The sequence below is a fragment of the Esox lucius genome, chromosome 20 (genome assembly GCF_011004845.1).
Source record: "Esox lucius isolate fEsoLuc1 chromosome 20, fEsoLuc1.pri, whole genome shotgun sequence".
Lineage (NCBI taxonomy): Eukaryota > Metazoa > Chordata > Actinopteri > Esociformes > Esocidae > Esox > Esox lucius.
Genome location: NC_047588.1, coordinates 21748635 through 21771851, shown reverse-complemented (window position 1 = coordinate 21771851; position 23217 = coordinate 21748635). Strand labels below are relative to the sequence as shown.

The window sequence follows — 23217 nt, the reverse complement described above, 5'->3', positions numbered from 1 at the left end:
ACAGCAACTGGTTAGTAGGGGGGAGAGAATCAGGGGTCACTAAGAGATCTTATTGTCATGACTTTTCTGAACATTGAATATTATTGATAGTCCTGCAGACAGAAGTTTTTCTATTATTACTAGTTAGTAGTAAGTACAAATGAAAACAATACTTATGTCAAGTACATCTGGTTGAATAAGGATAAAATCCTCCTGAAAGGAGTAGACAAAATGACAAAACTCAACAGGAGTACTGTATCAAATGGCATATGTTTTATACTAGTCAATATGTATATTGATATAAAACAGACTAAAGGATTAATTAATCTCTGAACTGTCCTAGGCCATAGCCCCACTGGTTCCCTTCCCCCAAAAATGTTCAACACAACAAAATAAATGACAAAGATACATTTACAGAATGGCACAATAACTAGCAACACCTGCAAATTAAAAAGCTGAGTGAAAGTGTAAAAGCAACATACAGTACATGGCTGAGCACAATTAAACCAAAATGATAGTCATGAGATGAGAACTGAAGCACCATCTTGTTTCTTAACGGGAACGACTGATAACCAGTCCATTCTTTCTCTTCTCTTTTCTCATATCTGTACTCTTCTACGTCCCTCCCTCACCACCCTCCCTTCCTCGCTTCTCTCTTCTCCTATCCCTCTCTGCCAGACCTCATCCTCTACAAATCTTCCAATCATTGATCTTTGTCTCTGCCTTATGAGAGCATCCACATTTTCCTTTCAATATTTCTCTTATCTGCTTCTTTTCATTTCTCTCCGTCACATTTCCCCACCAACCTCTCTCTCACTCACTATATATTTTCTCCTTCTCTCTCTCCCTTTGTCAGTGTTTCTATTCCCCAATTGTTATCTCCCATTTCTAAATGTTCTGTCTTCTAAAAAAAATACTATCAATTTCCTTATCTGTCTCCTGTGTGCTAGAAATTAGAACCAATGGCATTGCTAGCTGTGCCCCAAAGCATATATCCCCAGGATAGGTTTTGGTGGACCAGTGAGATGGATGTGTGGTAGGATGAGGCATACCCAGCCCTCTCCTTCAGTTTCATGTCAGTAATGCCGTCTTTGGACACCAGTTTGTTAAATACGAGAATCCCGATAACCATGTTAACCTGATGGAGAGAAAAGCAAGATGTGAACAAAGCAGTCAGATAGAGAGAACAAAAAAAATTCTGACCACCTAGCTAAACATATTCTGGCATGAGACAATATAAATTATAAGAGTATGATAAATGTATTGTCTGTCAGTAACACAAAACATATAAGATCCATTGATAACAACATTGATGGGTTAGTTAAGATTAGCCTGGGTCCTCTCTAGGTTTCTACATTAAATTCGGCCTTCTTAGGGAGTTTTTCCTAGCCACTGAAATTCAACACTACTGTTGTTTGCTCCTTGTTGTTTAAGGCCGGGTGTTTCTGTAAAAGCACTTTGTGACAACTGCTGTTGTAAAAAGGGCTTTATAAATACATTTGATTGATTGATTGATTATATATAATATATTTACTGGCTAATGATGATTGCATTTATTAGCTAATATTGAAGTGTATGGGTATGACACGAGAAGTTACGCATTCTTCTAAATTATACAGAACTATACAGTACATCTCATATATTTAGGGTTCGTCTGAGATAAGTACGGAACAGAGGCTAAGACGGAGAAGTACCAAAACTACAGCGGCTGCCGGTCCCACGAATGCATAAAGCAGACCCCCGTCCAGAGACAGCCAGCAGCTGAGAGAGAGAGGGGGTGGAGAGGGAGTGGAGAGGGGAAGGTACCCAGAGCAGTGGATGTTTTGATGAAGAGAAAAATGGTGTGAGAAAAAGAGAAAAAGAGGAATTGATTGAGTAGGGGGGGTTAAGTCAACTAAATGTAGTTATGCTGCATAAATATAAACCCAATCTCTTAAATGTTCTTGATGTGATATCAAAATGACAGAGAGGAAGAAATAATACAAGATTAGAAAGAAAAACACAGTAAGATATAGAGAAAAGAAAGGAGAGACACCAACAATATAAGGGATAACACACTTACTAGTTGACAGTGCCATATCCCTTCGCTTTGGTGAAACCTACAGAGATTGCCACTACCAGAGCAGGTAGACCTTAGGAGGAGGAATAAAGTGATCAGTACTGGGAATGAATGGGACAGACGTGCAAACAGATGATAGAAGGTTGGAACTAACACCAATTTGCTTTGTTCCCCTCCCGTTTGCCCTTTGCCTAATCTTTGAAGTTTGTATAGCTGTAATGTGGAAACACTATGGTGAGGGTCCCACAGCTTCCTTGCTTTTATGTACCCAGACCATTCAGACAGCAAACAGAACGGTTGGAAGTGTTATAAGCAGTGATTTGTGACATAAAGACAAACATCTTTACCCCAGCCCAGACACAGGAATCGCTTGCGGATGATGCGGTTCCTCAGACGACCAGTCACAGCCATGTACGACTGCCACGCCTCTGTCAGAACCCAACAGAATGAAGACAGGAAGAAGAAATGCAGGAAGGCAGCGACGAGCGTGCAAATCACCTGAGAGATGAGGCAAGCCAAGAAAGGAGACGGAGAGAGGAGGAAGGAAAAAGAAAGAGAACAAGGAAGAGAAGCATGGAAGAGACCATATGAGTAAATAATGTATACAAGACCTTAAGAGTTTGTGTATGGTTGGATATAGCATATTTACTTACCTTGTTCCGTGTCTGCGTCTGACCAATGAGGATGAGGGCATTGGAGGAAATTATCGAGAGGCAGAAGTTGATGAGGATGACGGAGCGCTCGGAACGAATGTATCTGAGGCAAATAAACATGTTATGTGGTCCACATCTTTTCCAACTGACCCGCAAACATAAATCCACCACACTCATTCTTACCTTAGTTGGTTTAAATGTGGTCTTTGATGATCAAATCTGTAGTATTTTTTGCCAAAAAATTAAATACTACGCTGGCTCAGATTTGGTCCTTGCACTTTGTCCTTTTCATCCAAGTTAAAGAAACTGAATGCTAATACTAGTATGACAATGAAAGTCACTAGTATGACAGTCAATATTTTCTTACCTCCAGACGGACACGTAGATGATGATGAGGAGCAGTAAGGTTAGAGAAGAGACTCCACAGCCAACAATCAGTGTCACAGAGGGAAGCTGCATTTTATCCATGATCTGCAGGAGAAAGAAGTACAGTCCTTAATTTGGAGCTGATTGTTTCATCCACTCTCCTGGTTCAGGACTCCCTTCTACACACACTAACAGTGTTTACTTACACTTTCAAAAAGTAAACTTTTTCTGATTTAGCCACAGTTTTGGGGCATTTTGGTCCTGTTATATAGTTAAGTCAGAAATACACACACAAACCATACAGCTGTGCATTTTTATCCTTGTGGGGGCCCTCAGTATAACCATGATCTTAATTTTACCATAACCTTACCTCAACCTCAATAACGAAACATTTAGGCCTAAACTTCACACAGCCCTAATGCCTAAAGCTAAACCTAACTAGTAATGCCTAAACCTTAAATGAACACAAATTCCTTAACTGTAAGTTTGACCCTAAACCTTACCCCTAAGCCAGAAATATTGGGTAAAGGATCCTAAGGGGTAGATTTGTCATGTTTTACTATCCTTGTGAGGACTTCTCCTAATACGATCTGTTAAACCAAACTGTACATACACACGCACACACGCACACATTTCATGTAGAAAAATGGTATCTGCTACAGACAGAAAAGAGCTGTACAAAGGCAGACAGACATGCAGGCTGTTGTATGGGCATTGTGCCTTTATGAAGAACAAGGTGACTTAAAATGTATTCCGTACAGAAATGGCCACTATCCAAACTACTATTTCCAGGAGCTAAATATTACACATTTCCCCTATTTTGTTGTCCAAATACACTAGAGTCAGATTATTTTCTAAAAAACATAGCAACACATCCAAAAACTATTTCTGTAAAGCCATCAATAACACACCGCTGTCTCCTTCCTTCAGCAGACATTGTCTTAGTTGCCATGGTGATGTGGGATATCGGTATGGTAGCATGACAGCAGCAGCTGCAGTGAGGAAATAAAGGCGGCAAAATCTCACAGACCTATGCATGCATGTGTTAGCATGAACACTTTGCATTTCTGCATGTGGGTGTGTGTGAACAGCACCGGTCATCCAAATTGAGAGAAGATCCATTAAAAGAATCTAACAAATACTAACTATAGTGGGTATTTACTTGAATTTCAAATACAAAATGTTGTATTATTTAAAATACAAAACTGTCCAAAAATCACATATAGGCATTTTATATTTAATCATTATATTGATAGCATAGCAAAGGTTACATAAAACACATTTACGTATGTGTAGGCATACTTCCAATTTATTTTATTTTTTTTATTCTAACCAGTCACTTCAAACAAATATTTTAATGTCAACTTTCTTCCAAAGTGTTCTTCCATAGATGTGCAGTATATCAATAATCATTGTAGATGTCACCTAGAATATTAAACACTAGGTGGAAAAACACTACAGAATAGTAAACCACCTGATGTGAAAATCAACATATATTGCTGTCGAATAAACCATTGCAGTTTGTATCAAGACTAGAAATGTGACACTTTGTTTCAGACCAATGGATTTTGTCAGCTTTATTTTTACAGTGGCAAAAGTGTATACACTGTTAATTAATCAAACAATATTCTTTCCCATGAGAAAAGAATGCTTACTGTATGTAAACTGTTGCCATGGGAGTGAGTTTAATTCGCATTGATATATAAACTTCGGAAAAACAAGTGGGACAAAACATTTTAGTTCCATGTAGAGATTTTGTTTTCCATATAGTAAATTCACCAAACAACGTTGCTTTGCAAAGGTAATCATATGAATAATGTCAGATTCTATTTTGAAAGCAACATGTGAGTTAACAATTAGTTGACTAATGCATTATTCTCTTGTCAAACACAGCCAAATAAAAGCTGAATAGAGATATGTTCTCAGACGGGCATGCCTTGAACCTCGCTAGTGTATGTGTGTATATTTCTGACACAATTCCCAGTCTAGATTCAGACAGGCTTCACAGCACTGACCCATGAGAGTTCCCGCTGTGGCCTGAACAGAGTAAAAACATTTAGCTGGCAGTGTGGATCTGTCTGAGGGATTGGTGCTGACTGCAGGCTCTCATGCATGACATCCTCTGTACCGACACGTCATTCTCCAAACGCAGGTCGGGTTTGTGTGTTGTGTTCCTCAGCATTGCCTTATATGCTCTATAGAGCATCACAAACAGCAAGCCACATCTACGATTTGGACAGCATAGGTATGTCAGGGAGGGATATGGGGGAACATTTTGTGTGTGTGTGTGTGTGGGGGGGGGGGTGTTCTATGGTTCTGCATCGCACCCTGAAGCAGAAGATAATTGGCTAAGTTTATAACTTGTCTTGTCTGCAGGTTTGATGGGTGTGCTATAGGGCCATGTTAATTAAATCTGCACTGAAGTGAGTTCCCCTCTCTTGGTCTCCATCTGAGTACAGCCAAACAGAACAATGTCATCTGAGACTGACTAGTTTTAACAGCCCTCTCTTCCACCAATGGCAGTGCAAGGATGTAGGATGTGAATTGTTTACAGTGCAACTGCTTTGTTGCACTGTATTCTGGAGAAGATAGGCTACATGATCAAATCAAACCTGTCTTCAGAACTAAAACTTCAGAATTAAGAATTCAGACCACCCCCAAACCTAACTGTTATTAACTAGTAATTAATACACCTGGTTAGTTATCTGCTATACTGCATCTGTAAATGTGTACATTAGGTCAAGTGTTTCTGGAAACTATCACAGACACACTAAGTAACAACATACTGTTGTTGTTGTTAAAGTCAAATGTAAATGCTTTGAATTCTGACCTTCCCCTGAACTCTGTGACACCTGTATTTGACTGCATTGGAAAATGAACCCAATTATGGATGATATCATGATAAAAAAAAAATCAAGGATTTTCTGGTACTGAGGGAAAGACAAAGCTATACTGTCGTTCTGCTGGGTTGAATTGGATGACCTATTTCTTGAAATCCATTTGCATAACATGGGCTAAATGGTCAAAGGCAAGTCTGAAAGTGGGTGCACTGCATACACACACGCCCATGAGGTAACATTCTAACAAAAGCTTGTCTGTATCAAATAGGGGTAATATGTTAACAGTCAAATGCACTCATGCACGCACACACACACACACACACACACACACAACATAAGTCATCCTCTTCCCAACAATACAAGCCAATAATTATCTCTAGGCCTGCAGGGTTCAGATTTTGACCTTTTTCGATACGCTTCATATAACTGCAGTGCATTTTCTCTCTATATAATTCCTTCTACAGCCTGCAGCTGAGTTGGATTGACTGAACGTGATAACATTACAGCAGACAGGAGGAGGGATGAAAACAGGGAGTGATTGGGGTTGGACACATAAAGGGAGAGAGAACATTCAGAGCATAAGCAGAGGCTAAGGATGTGGGGAAATGACAGAGCAGGAAGAAAAATAGGATAGGAGGAGAGGAAATAGGAATAGGAAGAGAGAATAGATTAATAGGATGAGAGGATAGAGAGATACGAAGGAGAGGGACAGCATGAAGCTGGGTGTTTGTTATTCTGGGGCTGTAGGAAGCTAGTTGCAGACAGAGGGAGAGGGGCTGGGCCATTCAGAAACGTGGCAAGTGTTGCAGCAGGAATAATTAGCAAGCTTTGTAACCATGGCTGTCTCACAAACGCACTAGCATGGCGGGTGGGGGTTTGGGTGCTGGGGGGGAGAGAAGAGGGATGGGTTGGGAGTGGAGGAGGAAGGAGTGGCCATCTCTCCTGGCACAGAGCGAGGCGAATCAAATTGCCACAATATGCTTCCCTTAGGGCCTCTAAAAGCCCCCAGACTGCGACACTGCTGTGAAACGGCCTGTCGTGTGTTTAGGTAGAGAGAGGGATGAATTGAGGTAGAGAGATATGAGGAGGGATAACGGGGGCGGACTACGCTGAGCTTGAGCTATAGAGAAGCAGCCATCACTTTGGAAGTGCTATTAGCACCATGCTACTATGGCTGCTGGCCAAGGACACATGGACAGCACATGCCCAAAAAATAAATGCATGTATGTCTCTGTTTGTCGTGTGTAACTGCATGCATGTGTGCAGTCATGTATAATAAGGTCAGCGACTCTCTGTATGAGTGGTAGCAAGTGATGATCTGTAAACATCTAGCAGAGATGCACACACACTAGAGCCCACACACACACTTCCAAGATCCTCCCACTGGCTGAATAATCTTGGCTTTTGGGCAGACAGGGGAAAGACAGAGGGAGCATAAGAGAGGGAGACAGGAAGAAAAGGGAGCTACAGAACATCAAACACACAGCTGCAGTTTCTAAGGACAAAAGCCGAAAGCCTGTCTGCAGCTTGCAGGTGCACATTTTCTCTTCTCTATACCCTTCTCTTGACATAGCGTTTGGGTAGTATCATATAGTATCTAACACGTAATATTTAAAACGGGTAAATATAAACAGTATTACATACCTCCCTCTCTATCTCTTCGTTCTTCCTTTCCCTCTATATAGGCCAAGCAGCACAAAGGCTGTGGTGGTGTATAGTGTACCGTCTTCTACAGCATTAAAAGCTCCTGGTTACAATCCATGCTGTTACCAGGGCAACTAGTGAACAAATTGCTTAAGAGGCAGTTTGCGGTCTAATAATAACTAATCACACAATCAAAATGTCCCAACAAAGACAGTCCTTGCCTTTTCATTTTCTCCCAGAAACTGGGCCATATTTGAACTGTCAGTGAATTTTTGTACAAAGAGGGGATATTGTCATATAAAAACCCACTATTACCCAGATATAGTCGGGAAAGGTAAGTGTTAACTGTGTGTGTGTGTGTGTGTGTGTGTGTGTGTATATATATATACATACACATACAGCATAGGATTCTGAAAACCCTAAAATCATTCTCACACAGCCAAACAATATATTCAGCATGTAATGAAAGAAAATCCACACAACTGCACCATTACTTTCCACTTGGAATTTAAGCTACATGTACCTCTAACCAAATTTTGACACAAAAGTCTGTTTACTGCTTGATGGCTGAAAGATGTCCACTTTCTTTATTAGAGAACAGAGCCCTCGCTGTACGGTATTGGCATGTCGCGAGCGAGCGAGCGAGCGAGAGAGAGGGGGGAGGGGGAGGGGGAGGGGAGGGGGGAGTGCTCGTGAGGGATCAGTTGATACGGAATGACAATGACGCCCTTCCCTACTATAACCGGCAGGACACATCATACACATAGGCCTTACTTATAAACATGCCTTTTTTGGATAAGCTAACAGAAAATAATGAAGGAATGTGTAGCACTTACCATGTCAGGATTTTGCCGTGCTAAAATGGCGAAGGTAGAGAGTCTGTCACACACGCATTTGGTTCTGAATGAGTCGACAGGCACGGCTCTGCAGCCCCTGGCAGACCAAGATCCAAGCAGTGAAGAACTGCAGAGAGAGAGAGAGAGAGCGAGCGCTGCGGTGAATAAAACGTGGGAAAGCGAGTTAAATCCCCCACCACCTTACAGACACCGGCGATTTCATTTCAAATCCTCTTTACATCTCCGGCGTTAGCTAGAGCAAGAGCGCTGAAATGTGAGTGAAAATGGTGATGAACGGTTCTCTATGAGGCAGACGCTGTGCTTCTCAGGTTTCTGCTTGGCCAGGTTATTGCAATAGGTAGGCTATAGAGTAGGAATTCAAAGATGACCCAGAAATACACAATTGTAATGTTGTGTGTGTGTGTGTGTGTGTGTGTGTGTGTGTGTGTGTGTGTGTGTGTGTGTGTGTGTTTATGTGTGTGTGTGTGTGTGTGTGTGTGTGTGTGGGGGGGGGGGGTTATATCATTATATGTAGTTAGTATAATTATGTATCTCTATTTGATTTATTAATTGCAGGCACAATCTGAGGGCTAAATAAAAATATATAATAATCAGCCAGACAGTTGGTCCAGACAGTAAACCAAATGGTCCAAGTACTTTTGTCCATATTGTACTGGATCAGCATAAGTTACAATTCCAACCCGACAATAAAGATTTTGTTTTGCATTTTGCATTAGTCAAAATGTGAATGATGGATGGTGTGAGGGAAATCATTTTTAAAAGTAACCAGGACAATTCACACCCCTACACTCACATGTGCCTTGGAATCTTTTGTGACCATAGATTGGGAGGAAATCCAATTAACATCCTATCTGAAGGAAACATTTTTATGCAGGGCAATTTCCCCATCACTTCCCTGGGGCAGTGGAAATGTATATTTAGATTAAGAGTAGAGCCGCCTTACTGGATCTTAAACACCACTTTAGCAGCATCTTGTCTTTTATCCAAAGATGGATCCTGCTTAGCTTCAGCAGTGGGATAAAGGGTTCTGGCCTGTTGATATCTGCCTGTTTGCTTAGATCAACATTATTTTAAGGAACAATGCCAATATACAGACCCAATGGAATGCAAAGTAAGACACAACATTTCAAAATGCAATTGCAATATAAAATAATCTGGTATTTGAGAGGCAGTTACATTAAAACTGGTTATAGTATAGCACCATTTTAGCATTGTATAGTTTACTAGTTAAATACATATACTATGTTTAACTGAGAGTAGGAACATCCATTCCCTACTTCAGAAAAAAATATAATGTATACATAATATACAGCAGAACATATTTAGCCATAGGACATATTATGATTGGTCAGCGAAAACCTTTTACACTGCTTATTTATCCCTGCCCTTTTGAACAAATTTGAGTAACTACACCATCATTTCATTTGTGAAAACAGCTAAATATGTCGGACAAGCTTTTAAACATTGTGCACTATAATATATTCTACAATTTACTATAGCATTACGTTTGCTAAAAAAATAGAACCCTATCTTCCTGCAAACCATGGTGCCAAAATATTAGACATTACATGTGTCTAAGTTGTCACAGTGTTCTATAACAGTGTTCTAAAACCCCTAAAACCATGATTAATACAACATCTCAGAACATGTTGGTTTTAATAGGCATTTTTTAAAGTTTATTTGCATTGTATGTCATTTCATTGTTTTCCTTGTAGTGGTTTGACTTGAGGTGCACAAACAATTATCCAGATTGTTATTGGTTCCTCACTACTAGGCAATTTTGAATAGTGTTTCCCTGTGATGGCACAGTGATGCTGGATTGTACATTGGTGATGTCACACTCCTTTATAGCATGCAAGCCCTTCAAACTTTCCAAACAGTGGTCCCCAATGGGACTCATCAAGATGTTCTTCTGCAGAGCACATGGGATAGTGGTATCAGGAACTCACAGCGACCCCCAGGGTTAATCAACCAACAACCACTTAAACTAGATTACAAGCAGGACAGAAAAAAGTGCGGAGAAAAGTATCCAGGCAGAATACTTGTTAAGTAGTACTTACAAAACACTTACTTACAAAGCATATAATTGATTTTACAAACACTATCATTCATTTATTCTACCAGGTTGCTTATTTGGTTGTATGTCTTTAACCAAAATAAATGCAATTCAGTTATCTTGTTGACAGTGTTCATCATATTCATACTGTATGAATTTAACACTTCAAGAAATTTCAAGATAAGATTATATCAATCTCACTCTCTCCTAGGCCACTCCTAGCCATACAGCTAACCATAGCATCACAGGTGCATGAACACACAACTTACCACTCTCTTATGGGATAATCTGGGTTTTAATCAAGCAGCACTAAAATGTGTGAACTCCAACAGGCCAGGTCTGAATGAATGGGACCGAGCATGTCTGACTGCTTGCCTACTACATCACCACAGACACTCTGGAGCGTAAATACTGTGTTTTTACACCATTTGCTCTACTCTGATATTTTTTTCGCTTCTGTTTTCCATTAAAACAAACAAGCTCAATCAAGTCCTAACAGAAATCATACAGTCAACTCAAAAAGCATTGTCATCCTCCATTAAATTTAGCAAAAGTGAAAGCAAAAAAAAAAATAACACACACACAATGAGTCATATTTTGGCCTCAAACATAAGGGGCAGCCCTATACTTTCATTACAAAACAATCATTTCTCAAACACAAAACCTTTTATTGAGTACTACAATTTATTCCACAACAGAATAGATATAAAATAAGAAAATCTGATAACGGGTTTATACAGGAGTTGAGGTTGGTCAGAGAAAAGACAGGGAAGGTGAATGGGCCAGGTTAGGATGACAACCAGACCAGATTGAATGTTTTTCCCTGGGAAGAAGCCTCACCTGTCTTACAGTTGCCTCTCTGCCTCTCACAGCATCACAGCTCTTATCAACCAGACAGCACCATGACAGGGACACGTCTGCTCACATTCCAATTTCTGCCATGAATATTAACTCATTAATCATACCTGTGGTTCAATATGGATTTTAATTTTGCTTAGAACATGTCACCCCCCCCCACCCCAAATCTCTTTCACACTGTGTGTGAAGCCAGATTAGACTTTTTCTCCTCTCTCTGCTTCTCTCACTCTCAGCCTCTCTCTATTTTACTCCATCCTCTCTCATCCCTCATGCTTTCCCCATCTACGTCTCCCTCCTTTTCCCTCATCACTCTCTTTCTGTAGTCCTACATTTACCTGGTCCAACCTTTTTTAATCTGTGGACTGAGGCAAAGAGTGTTCTGTTCTGTGCCTCGTCTCTGTAACACAAGTGTACGTACCTATCTAAATGCAAATGTCCAACCTGCATTGCAATAAGGCCTTGGGCACAGGATGCTTTGTAAAGCTCTTGCTCTCTCTTGCACACAGCTACTCTCTTACTCCCTTTCTCTCTCTCTGTTTTTGGCTTTAAAACAAAAAGGGCACTTAAATGTATGAGGCATATGAAAAGTGTGTGAAATGGACCCACAGCAGCTGTGAAATTGAACGACGCAATGCAATTTCTCTCCCCCCAACACTTTCCCAATTTCTTTCCCTTTGTATCACTCTCTCCTTTACTACACAGACACTCCATCGTTCTCGGGTTCTCTCACTCCCGAACCACTCTCCATCCATCCCTCTGCGTTGACGCCTGGGTGAGTGTGTGCATGTGTGGGGGCCAGGAAGGGAAAGCTGTGAGCGACACTTTTAATTTTCCACATGCTGCATCAGTGTGAGCGTAGTGTTAGCAGCGTGTGCCCCGTCCCAGCTCCCAGCCCTGACAGACAGGAGCTTCAGAGCTGTCTGACACACTCAGCACCTTTCTGCTGGGCGAGTGTCACAGAAACTCTGTCAAGATTAAAAACAGTGGAGCAGGAGCAGACACGCAACACGCAGTAAAAGTGGGAAATGATGTGATGTGATGCTGTCACCCAAAGTTATATGCCTTAGTGTGAAAATCCACAAGTCTTTCAGAGCCATGTAGCCATATAAATTCACTAAATAATTACAGTTACTTTAGTTCCAGGTTATGGGTACACTTCCTGCTTAACTTCCTGGGTAGAAGGAAAGGAATGAACTAAATAACAATCTTACCTGTCACTCTCATCCCAGGAGATGCAGGTCTGGTTGGTGGTGCCCTGATCATAGAGAGAGAGCAAGAGAAAGTGTAAAAGAGAATGGGAAATGGAAAGATAGGCAAATTAATTTGTACATAGTGGAATATTCTATTTGCTAAAAGTGGCATATAATTAGAGGAACATGTGTAATGTAGATGCTTTCAAACGTTTGCTGTTTTTATGAGATTAGCCACATGATCTATGTATGAACATTATCAGGAATATTATTATGTACAGGGTTCAGTTAATACTGAGGTCACTGTTGTTGCCAGTGGTTCAGAGGTGAAATGTTACTCACGTTGTAAAGGTGTGAGAACTCAACCTCTACCGGGTTAGAGAGGGATCCAGGGGTGGGCTTGATGGTCACAGAGACAATCTTGGAGTTAAGCACAGTGTTGTTCCTGAGAAACAGGAAGAACATCAGTTTGATGTCACCATCATAGGACATCCCACTCAACACTTTTTGCCAAATAATCCTTCTTGCCCCTCAAAGAGTCATCAAAGAACCCTGTCTTCAAAAGATTGTTCTCAGGATAATCAAGGTTCTAGATAGAACCCTTTGCCGGAGAAATAATGATTTTTTTCTAAGTGTCTATTCTCTCCAAACCCTAATGTCTTTCTCCCTCTTTCACTCTATCTCCCTTTAGAACACAATCAGTCAACATAAATGTTTGTGTCACCCAGCCTCTGTATGAATCTGTTTAAAACACAAAAATGCAGGCCCGGAAAAAAAAAAAAAGAGAAGTGGGAGCTTCCATGCCCAATGATGAAAAACAACAACATAATGTACCCATAAGAAACACAGAATTGCTATAAAAGAAGTATGTGGGTGGATTGGGTGGGAGTGATTCAGCCACACTAGCCTGCTTTCTTACATATGTCCATCTCATTATACAGTACATGAATATTAAGAAAATGGAGAGAACATTCCTTAGTAAAAGCTATATATCATAAACACACACACTTTAGAAATGCATAATGCAGTATTTTAGAAAGACAAGAGGACAAGGACATACCAGGAAACCTAGTATTAGTATTCTGAGCCACCTATCAAAAAAGGCCTCTGTGCTTGACTACATCTCAAATTGCACACTATTTCCTGAAAACGGCACTACTTTTGACCAGAGCACTTTAGTGCACTATAGAACGCAATAGATGCAGACCAGGAAGGAGAATCTTAGAGATGTCATTCAATCTCACCTCTGCAGAAAAAGGATGCTGCCCAGGTTTCTGTAGAGAACAATCCCGGTGACAAATGCTGAAGAATCATCGGCATCTGAAGTACAACAGAAACATGTGTCCACCATTCACACATAGGCCAACACACATGCACAAAGGCAAAAAAGATGAGGGTGGTGGGGGGGGAGGGCGCAATAGAATGGAAGACTTGGGGGGAGTCACATTTGGAGTGTTTATGTCTGTATGTGTGTGTTGACCTGGAGCTCTAATTTTAGTAACCTCCACTGAAGGAAAGCAAGAAAGCACACAGGTCAGTTAGTCTCTTCAGATCCCTTGAGCTTTGCACCCAGCAGTTGGCCTATATAACTCCTAATGTATAAACACACACTCACATACATATGCAACTAACCCAGCATCACCATAACACAGAGCAGACTTATGGAATAGCCTTGCAAAAGTACATAATTCATTAACTTACACTGCAAACACACATACAGACAAAAGGCTAGAAAGAAATATTTTAATTAATCTGTCACATAGATTTCTGGTGACAAGGGTTAAACAGTTGCCACAGTAGCATGTTTTGGGGAGATTTCCATGAAGGCAGACTGCACTGGCAAAACAGGAACAAAAAATGCAGCTAAACGAAACTACTGTGCGGCACGCCTAGAGAGGAGAACATGGCCTGAGGGTGTCTCCTGCTACAGTGTCAGAGACACAAACACATAAACCTACAAAGTCCATCTGTTCCTCTATCTAAAAGATGTCAGATTTCTCAAGCTACAACACGCTGTGGTTCGCAAGTTGGCAGTTTAAGGGGATGTGTGCTGAAAGCACACAGATGCATGCCAGGCAGTAGACAGAGGGTTTTACACCGCTCCAAGCCAGCCAGCTGAGATCTCACTGGCATCGGGGGGAAAAGAGCAAGAGATAGGGAGAACGTTTGGGTGTGTGTGTATATACAGTGGATATAAAAAGTCTACAAACCCCTGTTAAAATACCAGTTTCTTGTGATGTAAAAGAATGAAACAAAGATAAATCATGTCAGAACTTTTTCTACCTTTAATGTGACCTGTAACGTGAACAATTCAATTGAAAAACAAACTGAAATCTTTGAGGGGGAAAAAGGACATTCCAAAATGTTAATGTTCTTCTGGTAAAGCCATGCTTTTGTGTATTTGGATGTGTGCTTTGGGTCGTTGTTGCCTGAAAGTTTTTTGCCAAAATTGCCTGGTACTTGGAACTGTTCATAATTCCCTCCACCCTGACTAAGGCTCCGGTTCCAGATCAAGAAAAACAGCCCCAAAGTATGATGCTGCCACCACCACGCTTCACTGTGGGTATGGTGTTCTTTGGGTGATGTGGAGTGTTGTTTTAGCGCCAAATATAACCTTTGGAATTATGGCCAAAAAGTTCAGACCATAACACATTTTCCTACATGCTTTTGTGGGACTTGATGTTTGTTTTTGCAAACTTCAGCCAGGCTTTGATGTTTTCCTTTGTAAGAAAATACTTTCTGTCTTGCCACCCTACCCCATAGCCCACTGATATAAAGAATACGGAAGATTGTTATCACATGTAGCACACATCCAGTACTTTCCAGACATTCCTGCAGTTCCTTTAATGTTGCTGTAGGCCTCTTGGAAGCCTCCCTGACCATTTTACTTCTTGTCTTGTTTTCATAAATTTTGGAGGGACGTCCAGTTCTTGATAATGTCTCTGTTGTGCCATATTTTCTCCACTTGACGATGACTGTCTTCACTGTGTTCCATGGTATATCTAATGCTTTGGAAATTATTTTGTACCCTTCTCCTGACTGATGTCTTTCAACAATGAGATCCCTCTGATGCTTTGGGAGCTTTCTGTGGACCATGGCTTTTGCTCTGAAATGCAACTAAGAAGATGTCAGGAAAATCCTACTAGAACAGCTGAACTTTAAATGATGGCAGGTGTGTAATGACTTCTATTTAACATGAGTTTGAATGTGATTGGTTAATTCTGAACACAGCCACATACCCTGTTATGAAAGGGTGTGCTTATGAAACCAGGTTATTGTTTTTATTTTTCATTTTTCCCCCTAGAAGATTTCAGTTTGTTTTTCAATTGAATTGTTCACATTATAGGTCACATTAAAAGTTCTGACATGATTTATTTTACATCACAAAAACCTGGCATTTTAACAGGGGTGTGTAGACTTTTTATATCCACTGTACATATATAAACTATAAACTATATATATATATATATATATATATATATTTATATGCATATATAAATCTGATAGATTTAATTCTGAATGCTGATTGGCTGATTACCCTAGTATATGAGACTGAATACCACGGGTATAACATTACATATTTTTTTACTGGCCTAATTTTATTAGTTACTGGTTTATAAAAGCAATAAGATATTTCAGGGCTTTACAACCAACATACCATAGCAATGTGTCATGCCTAAGAACATATTTTAGCTGTGATATACCACACCCTCTCATGCTTTATTTTTTACATATACATACATATATAAATACAGTTCTGCTTGAATGTATGTGAACCCTTTGAAATATAGATTTTTTAAGTGTTCAACATGATTGTTTTTTTTTATCTGAAAAAATAGGTTTATAGTTTATAGTGAAAACCTCACTCAGTTGGCTGTGTTTCTAAAGGAGAATTGGGCAAAAATACCACAAAAAAGATATCAGAGACTGATTACTGGCTATTGGAGATGCTTACTCTCCTCCATTAACAGTTATATATATATATATATATATATATATATATATATATATATATATATATATATATATATATATATATATGTTTTAATGTCAACCACTTTTGTTGAACAAACAGTGAAAATTTATTTATGTCCTTTCTATGGAATATCTTAATTACAAATAGGAGTTTAGATAAGACAAGTTTATTTTAATATTTTAGACAAAAATAATATCCATCACTGTAGGGTTCCCTTAATATCAAGCACATAACCATGGTAAATGAGACCAGGGTATCAGCTGATCAGCATTCAGAATTCAAACCACCAAGTTAACCACAGACATGACATCACATCACTCTTTACTGGTGTAGTTGCTTATGTAACCAGTTCATAAACGCAATAGGGCATCAGGGGTTTGTGGAATTTTGCCAATATGCCATGGCTAAGCGTTGTGTCCAGGCACTCTGATGTGTCATGCCTATAACAGCTCTTAATCATGGTATACTGACCATAGACTTTGCATAAATATAGTGCCCTCCAGTGTATATAAACAAAACCATTTATATATTTAATTGAGGATGAGATATTCTATATTTAATTGAGGAAAAGCATTTCATAAACACACCTTTGTGAGAATTTTGCCCCCCTCTTAACCATGCCCATAGTTTATAGAGCCGCAGGTAAGAAGTATGAGTGACTGCTAGAGTGTGATTGCTGCCATGGAAACACTTCACCCAGTGGTGGAGGTGATTAGCTTTAATTTCTCCTGATTGGCTGCTGTTGACTTCTGATTAGAAGTGACTGACTCATTACAATGAGAACTATGGTAATGAGAGCTACATAGAGAGCAAGATGATCCCATTGGCTAAGAACAAGGCACCACACTTCTTCACATACCTGAGAGTCTGGAGATATTTTCTATGTTAGGCTCTCAAATGTCAAGTGCAATTCCAAAAGCACTTTTCATGAATGTTTTGTTTTTGTGCTCTCACCGGGTTTGCCTGTGGAAAGGATGTTCTTAGAGATTGTGACTCTGTCCTCAGAGCTGCGTGCCCAGTCCATCATCCCCTTCCATCCCTTCATGGGAAAGTTGATGTCTGTATTACCTGCCACAGGACGCTTGTGGATAGACAGAACTGGAGAAAGACAGAGACAGCCGGAGTGAAAATGGCAATTTTTTATTCAGGGGAAACTTATTGAGACCAGTGTCTCATTCAGAAGAGTGCCCTGAGAACAAGATTGAAATAAATCCAACAATTCCATACTTTCACTTATCATCTATAAAAAGCAACCTGAATTGAATCTGAAGTGTCTGTGCAACCTAGTCTATATGGTTACTCTGTCATGATTACTTGATACAGGTTATTTCATCAGTTATGAAGCTTGGAAGATTGTTTGTGTCATCATATGGAAAGATTTACAGTGTTTAGCAAAATATATATAATTACTTCTTTGTTTTGCCTATTTTCAACCAATGTCATAAATGTGAAAATAGCCACAGCTGCTTCAAATTGTGAGATAATTACCCATCTAAATGTCTAGTTAATCTGCCAGGCTACATAAAAGGGTTTGTCTGTAAATGTGACGTGCTCACAAAGCATTAAGCTCTCACTTTCCATAGGCATCAACACAGGCTGTAATATAATGTTTTGGTTGCGACATTGTCACTTCATTTTGTTGTGCTGAATCAGACAACAGATATGTCATACTTTTATTGATAAGTTCTCTGATTGTGGGTCTTGAAATGTGTTTACCCAAGATCTTACATGGTTAAATATTTTACTTTGGTTAAATATATTATATTGTATTCGTGTAACAGATTCTCTGATCCAGAGCAACTTACAGTTAATGCATGCATTTTAAGAAGCTAGGGGAAACAACCACTTATGCAAACAGGTTATTTTAAGGTTTGACTTGTTCACATTATAGGACACATAACAGTGGAAAAAGTTCTGACATGATTTAATTTTGTCTCAATATTTTACATCACAGAAACCTGGAATTTTAACATGGGTGTGTAGACTTTTTATATCCACTGTATGTAAATAATGTAGGTAATTAGATGTATTTGTTGCAATGATTGTTGAAAAATACAGAGTAGTTTTTCTTAATTATAGACCTGTTTCTTGTTGTTAATGAATGCAGTTGTTTTTATAATATTATTTGATTGCAATTATTACTTTTAAATAAATATTGTTAGGTTTCTATTACATTATTATTCTCATTATTACTCAAACCAATTTTTTTTAAATAAATGAACAAATAATAAATGTATTTCACAAAAACAACGTAGGGAGGTAACTTGTAAGTAATTTTAGTTACGAGCCAATTCCATCAGCATCTTGCGCCAACTGAGCGAGGGTGCATTGGCCACGTTCAGCACCCTGAAGAGCACACACCAAAAAAAAGGATGGTAGTTTCCAGACAGCAGAAAGATTGCACCTGGCGTCAACAGCAAGAAGTGGGAATATTTGAGAGGAAACTGGGAGGGCCGGTTCCACCCTTCCACACCTTTTACTCATAAAATCTGATCAGGGCATCTAAGAAGAGGGGAACAGATGCTGCCTATGGTTGGTATATACCAGTGTGCACAAACTGCCTCTTCACATTTGTCGCCTAAACCGCTCATGTTGCTGGAAATGAAAAGCCCTAAGCAAGTGAACCACCATTGCCAAATTTTCTTCTAGTTTTGGTTACTGGCTTTCTGCTTTTTTTGTTTTAAATGCCTCCATTGGCCACATACATACATTACTCTTTGAAAAGGTAGGTTTTTGTTATTCTGTTATTAGATGCAGGACACGTAAATACCTTTTAGCATTTCATAGTTCCATATAAACATACTTATACATAAAGACAAAATACATTTGCCTGGTGTAAGTTGCTCGATCATATAGATTAGGCCCCCAAAAGTTTTTAAATGTTGCGGCTAGCAACTACACTATACAAAAAACATATTGTCAATTTCAAACATTCTTAATATGTATGTAAAGTTTGCTATAGTTCGGCAGTTAAAAGTTTACCAATACCAGAAAAGGAATTAAAACCTGTTTTCCAGCTTTGCAATACCCATTTACCAATAAAATTCAATCAATCAAATTTATTTACAGCAGTTGTCACAAAGTGCTTTACAGAGACACCCGGCCTTAAACCCCAAGGAGCAAACAACAGTAGTGTTGAATTTCAATCAAATTTTCTGTAAAAATAGCTGGTTTAATACTAATTTTGAGCAATCTGCAAATCCTGCTGGACTCCTGCTCCCATGTCAACCTCTACAGATTTCTACAGTTCCTTAAATGTTATGGTAGCCATTTGCTTGACTAACCTCTTCTTTCTCACTAGTGAAATATTTAAGTCAATACATAATGTATTTAATAACCATCTTGTTTATTTACAATTCTCTTTCTCCATCTATTCTTCCATCTCTCTGTTAGGTGTGTGGGATATGGGGAGTGTACAGTAAGGTCAGTAGCTAGGAGTAGTTTGGCTGTGGATGTGGGCGGATATTCAGCCGCATCGCAGTCAGCAAGGTGGGCAGAGTCACTAACAGGACCTTATGACTGGCCCCTCCACTCTCCCACATACTCTCTTGCCTCAACTCACTTGCTTCCACCCACTATGCTGTGTTTATCTACAGGTCAGTGAAAAGTCAAGCTTCTGTGTTTTATAAACATAATATGCTGTATGTGTGAAACACAGAAGTTCATGGTCACTGGACTGGAACTGAACAATTTTTGGGTGAGATTTTTGTCTCTCTAGAGATATGCAAGCAAAAGAGATCGGTTCTATAGCCATGTTTGGTTCCGGGGATAGTACCCAGGCGAAACACATGTAACAAGTGAGATCCACACAACTGACACAGCATTAACGGAGCAGATTAAAATTTCTACTGTCCTGCTGGGGGCATATCTAATTCTGATTATTCAGCTATGAAGTATTGCCAACCTGCCAATGTTCTAATGGCCATTACAAGCCATCAAATTCTTGTCGCCGCCCTTCCAAATTCCCTCCCTCTGATCTTCTCCAATGAGTTTTTAAATAAATGGACATAATCTGCAAGAATTATTGAGGACACAGGTATGGATGAAGTAATACTTTTGGGCACAATCAAAGACATAGGTCAAAGACAAACACTAACCTAGGTTGTCGGTGACCTCAACCATGTCCTGGAAGTCTTTCATTCTGAGACCATATACATCCACAAAGTCTTCCATCAACCGGAACAGCTCCTTTATGTTTGGCCCCAGCTAGGAGAAAGAGGTACAGAAAGAGAGATAGAAAGAGAGAGAAAGGAAGAAAGACAGGGATGGGGACCAAGAGGTAGAGGGAGGGAGTAACAGAAAGTGAGAGAGGGAGTTTGTAAGACAAAGTGAACGTTACAAAAACGATTGATGAGTAATGAAGCAAACGGAAAATAGACACCCAGTCTGTTCGTATGAATTACACACCATCCATCTCCATGGAGACTCACATGATGTCACCATGATGCCAACAGCTAGACACACAGGCACTAGAGAATAGTCAATGAAATTAAGCCTATACAACACATGGTCCAGAAAACATAAAAAAAGACCAAAATATGACTATGCTTGCCAGTTCATGTATGTAAATAAAGATGTGCGAGAGGGCTTGTAAAAGAAAGATTAAGAGATCCCCTCACCATTTGAGCTTCTTTCCATTTCTCTCTGTTCTCCTCCATCAACAGGTTACTGACTGACTGGATGAAGTTCTGTAATAGACAGTAGACAAAAACAGAGATGGACAGAGGGGCCAAATATGTTACACTGTTCACCAAAGGTTCCCATCCATCTGGAAAGAGCAGGATCCATTTTGCTAAGAAGAATGGGCATAAATTGGTGTCGAGATTTGCAAAGCTAGTGGAGACTTTAGATTCATGCATATTGCTGCCCATGGTGACTCTACCAAATAATGTTTAAGGGGGTGAATACTTACACAATTAATTATTTTATATTTATAATAATGTTACAATGATTTTAACATAACATTTTTCATTATTATTTGATCTTTGTGTAGATCAGTGGCAAAAATTCATAATAAATTTTTTTTGATTTCATGTCACAATAAAATGTATAAAATGCCAAGGGAGGGAGAATACTTTCAGAGAAACAATTTTAATATAGATTTTCTGATTAAGGACTTCGTTGACCAATGTAAATTCAAGAAAGGTCAGATTGTCCTAACGTTTTGGGTGCAAGATGAAGATGATAAACCTTTTATATTCATCTTCATCAAGGGTGCCAAAACCTGCATATACTTTAAGGATTACTTGAGTGACTACAGTATACCTGGTACGTTGGCTTCTCAATCATGTGTGAAATTGGGATATGGGAAAGGAAAATGGGCAGGAAATGTTCAAATGAAACACAAGCTCATGTAAACGTTTGGGCTGCAAACTGTAGGGCCAGGCAAACCCTGGTGAGTATGGACAGAGAACAATTCCATACACCTGCTCTTGAACCCATGCTTGGAAATGTTAGCAGATTTCCCAGACTAACGGACAGATTCATATTGTCATGTGTTCCTTCAATTCAGCTTTTGGTTTTTAGGTTCAGGCCATGTGCATTTGTCTCAGTGGACTGTTGTAAATGTGAACTCTTCACTACCACCTACGTAAAGCTTTGCTTTCTTTTAATTATCTCAGTCTCCAATTTCTTAAGTTCGAGCCTTAATTAAAAATTGTTTTCAAAGAAGACACGTAGTTGATTGTTGTTACAACAGACTGCTTTTCCCTGTTTAGGTCATAATTAATTCTGCTACCTGTATGAGAAACCTGTTTTCTTCCATTTGCTCACTATTTTTTACTTCTAATTTGTTGAAAAATAAATAAAATGAAAAGAAAGGCAGATGAGACAACTGATGTCTCCTGTAAATCACAAATAGTGGTTGTGTTGCGTTACATGCCTGACAATACAGTGACAGAGGTTTTTGGTGTTTGTGGAAGTCAAAGATAAAACTGGACTCGGCCTCTCTAATAGCATCAAGGGTGTGCTGGAACCACTGAAGCAGGGAGAAAAGCTGGTGCGGCTGTAATGAGTGGAAACGTCTGAGGGGTACAGACGCTAATGAAGGAGACATACCCACATGCCCAGTTTGTTCACTGCTATGCTCACCAGCTGAACCTGACCTTGCAGCAACTTTGTTCAGTAAGGATGAGCATCTTGATTTATTTTTTTTTTGATTTAACTGCTTTTGCCACCTTTTTATCTGGCGCTCCAAAACGTGTTGCGGCACTTGCTGAGGCAACACAGAGATGCTTTCCAAGGCCACCCGCTGTATGATGGAACTATAAAAGTAGAACTGTCAGTGCAGTTTGGGAAAACCGCAATGCACTGCTCCTGTGTATGGAGAACATACACACACAACCAGGATGGGATGAGGCCATCATAAGTGAGGCATACGGCCTGTCAAAAAAAAATAATTCCTTCTTCCTTATGCCAGAAGTTGATGCTTTATACAACTCTGCAAAAACGAAAGAGGCCGACGAGTAACCAACACAGCGCCTGTGATAAGGAGGCATGCGACACAGTCATCTCCCAGGTGGAGCAGAGGTTTTCACAAAGTGACCACCTGATCGCTGCCAAACTGATTGACAGCTTGCTCTTTCCACAATTTGTCCTGTCATTCCCTACATCTGAGCTTGACTGTGTGGTGAAACTATGGCCTCTAGGAAACAAGGAAAAGCTAAAGTCAGAGCTGACCACTGTACCGCCACACTGAGCATCACACTGGTAAGACGACTCTGTCTCTGTTAAGATCCAT

The 23217-nt window shown here is 39.7% G+C and overlaps 1 protein-coding gene across 9 annotated transcripts in view; it reads right to left on the bottom strand.

The window, feature by feature from the left end:
* adgrb1a (adhesion G protein-coupled receptor B1a) overlaps positions 1-23217 on the bottom strand; it is a 180815-nt gene that overhangs the window by 24407 nt on the left and 133191 nt on the right. For 8 of the 9 annotated variants that reach the window (XR_002195786.2, XR_002195787.2, XM_034289044.1 and 5 more), the window contains 13 exons: positions 21098-21166; positions 20576-20684; positions 17433-17576; positions 13747-13822; positions 12845-12947; positions 12524-12567; positions 8378-8504; positions 3059-3162; positions 2692-2794; positions 2386-2536; positions 2042-2111; positions 1674-1740; positions 1032-1117 (listed from right to left, as the gene is read on the bottom strand). Coding sequence is in view for 7 of the 9 variants with exons in the window: in XM_034289044.1 (XP_034144935.1) it covers positions 1032-1117; positions 1674-1740; positions 2042-2111; positions 2386-2536; positions 2692-2794; positions 3059-3162; positions 8378-8504; positions 12524-12567; positions 12845-12947; positions 13747-13822; positions 17433-17576; positions 20576-20684; positions 21098-21166 (1253 nt within the window). In the remaining 2 variants the exon portion in view is untranslated. The remainder of the gene's footprint in view (positions 1-1031; positions 1118-1673; positions 1741-2041; positions 2112-2385; positions 2537-2691; positions 2795-3058; positions 3163-8377; positions 8505-12523; positions 12568-12844; positions 12948-13746; positions 13823-17432; positions 17577-20575; positions 20685-21097; positions 21167-23217) is intronic. The other variant, XM_020041472.3, reaches the window with a different exon arrangement.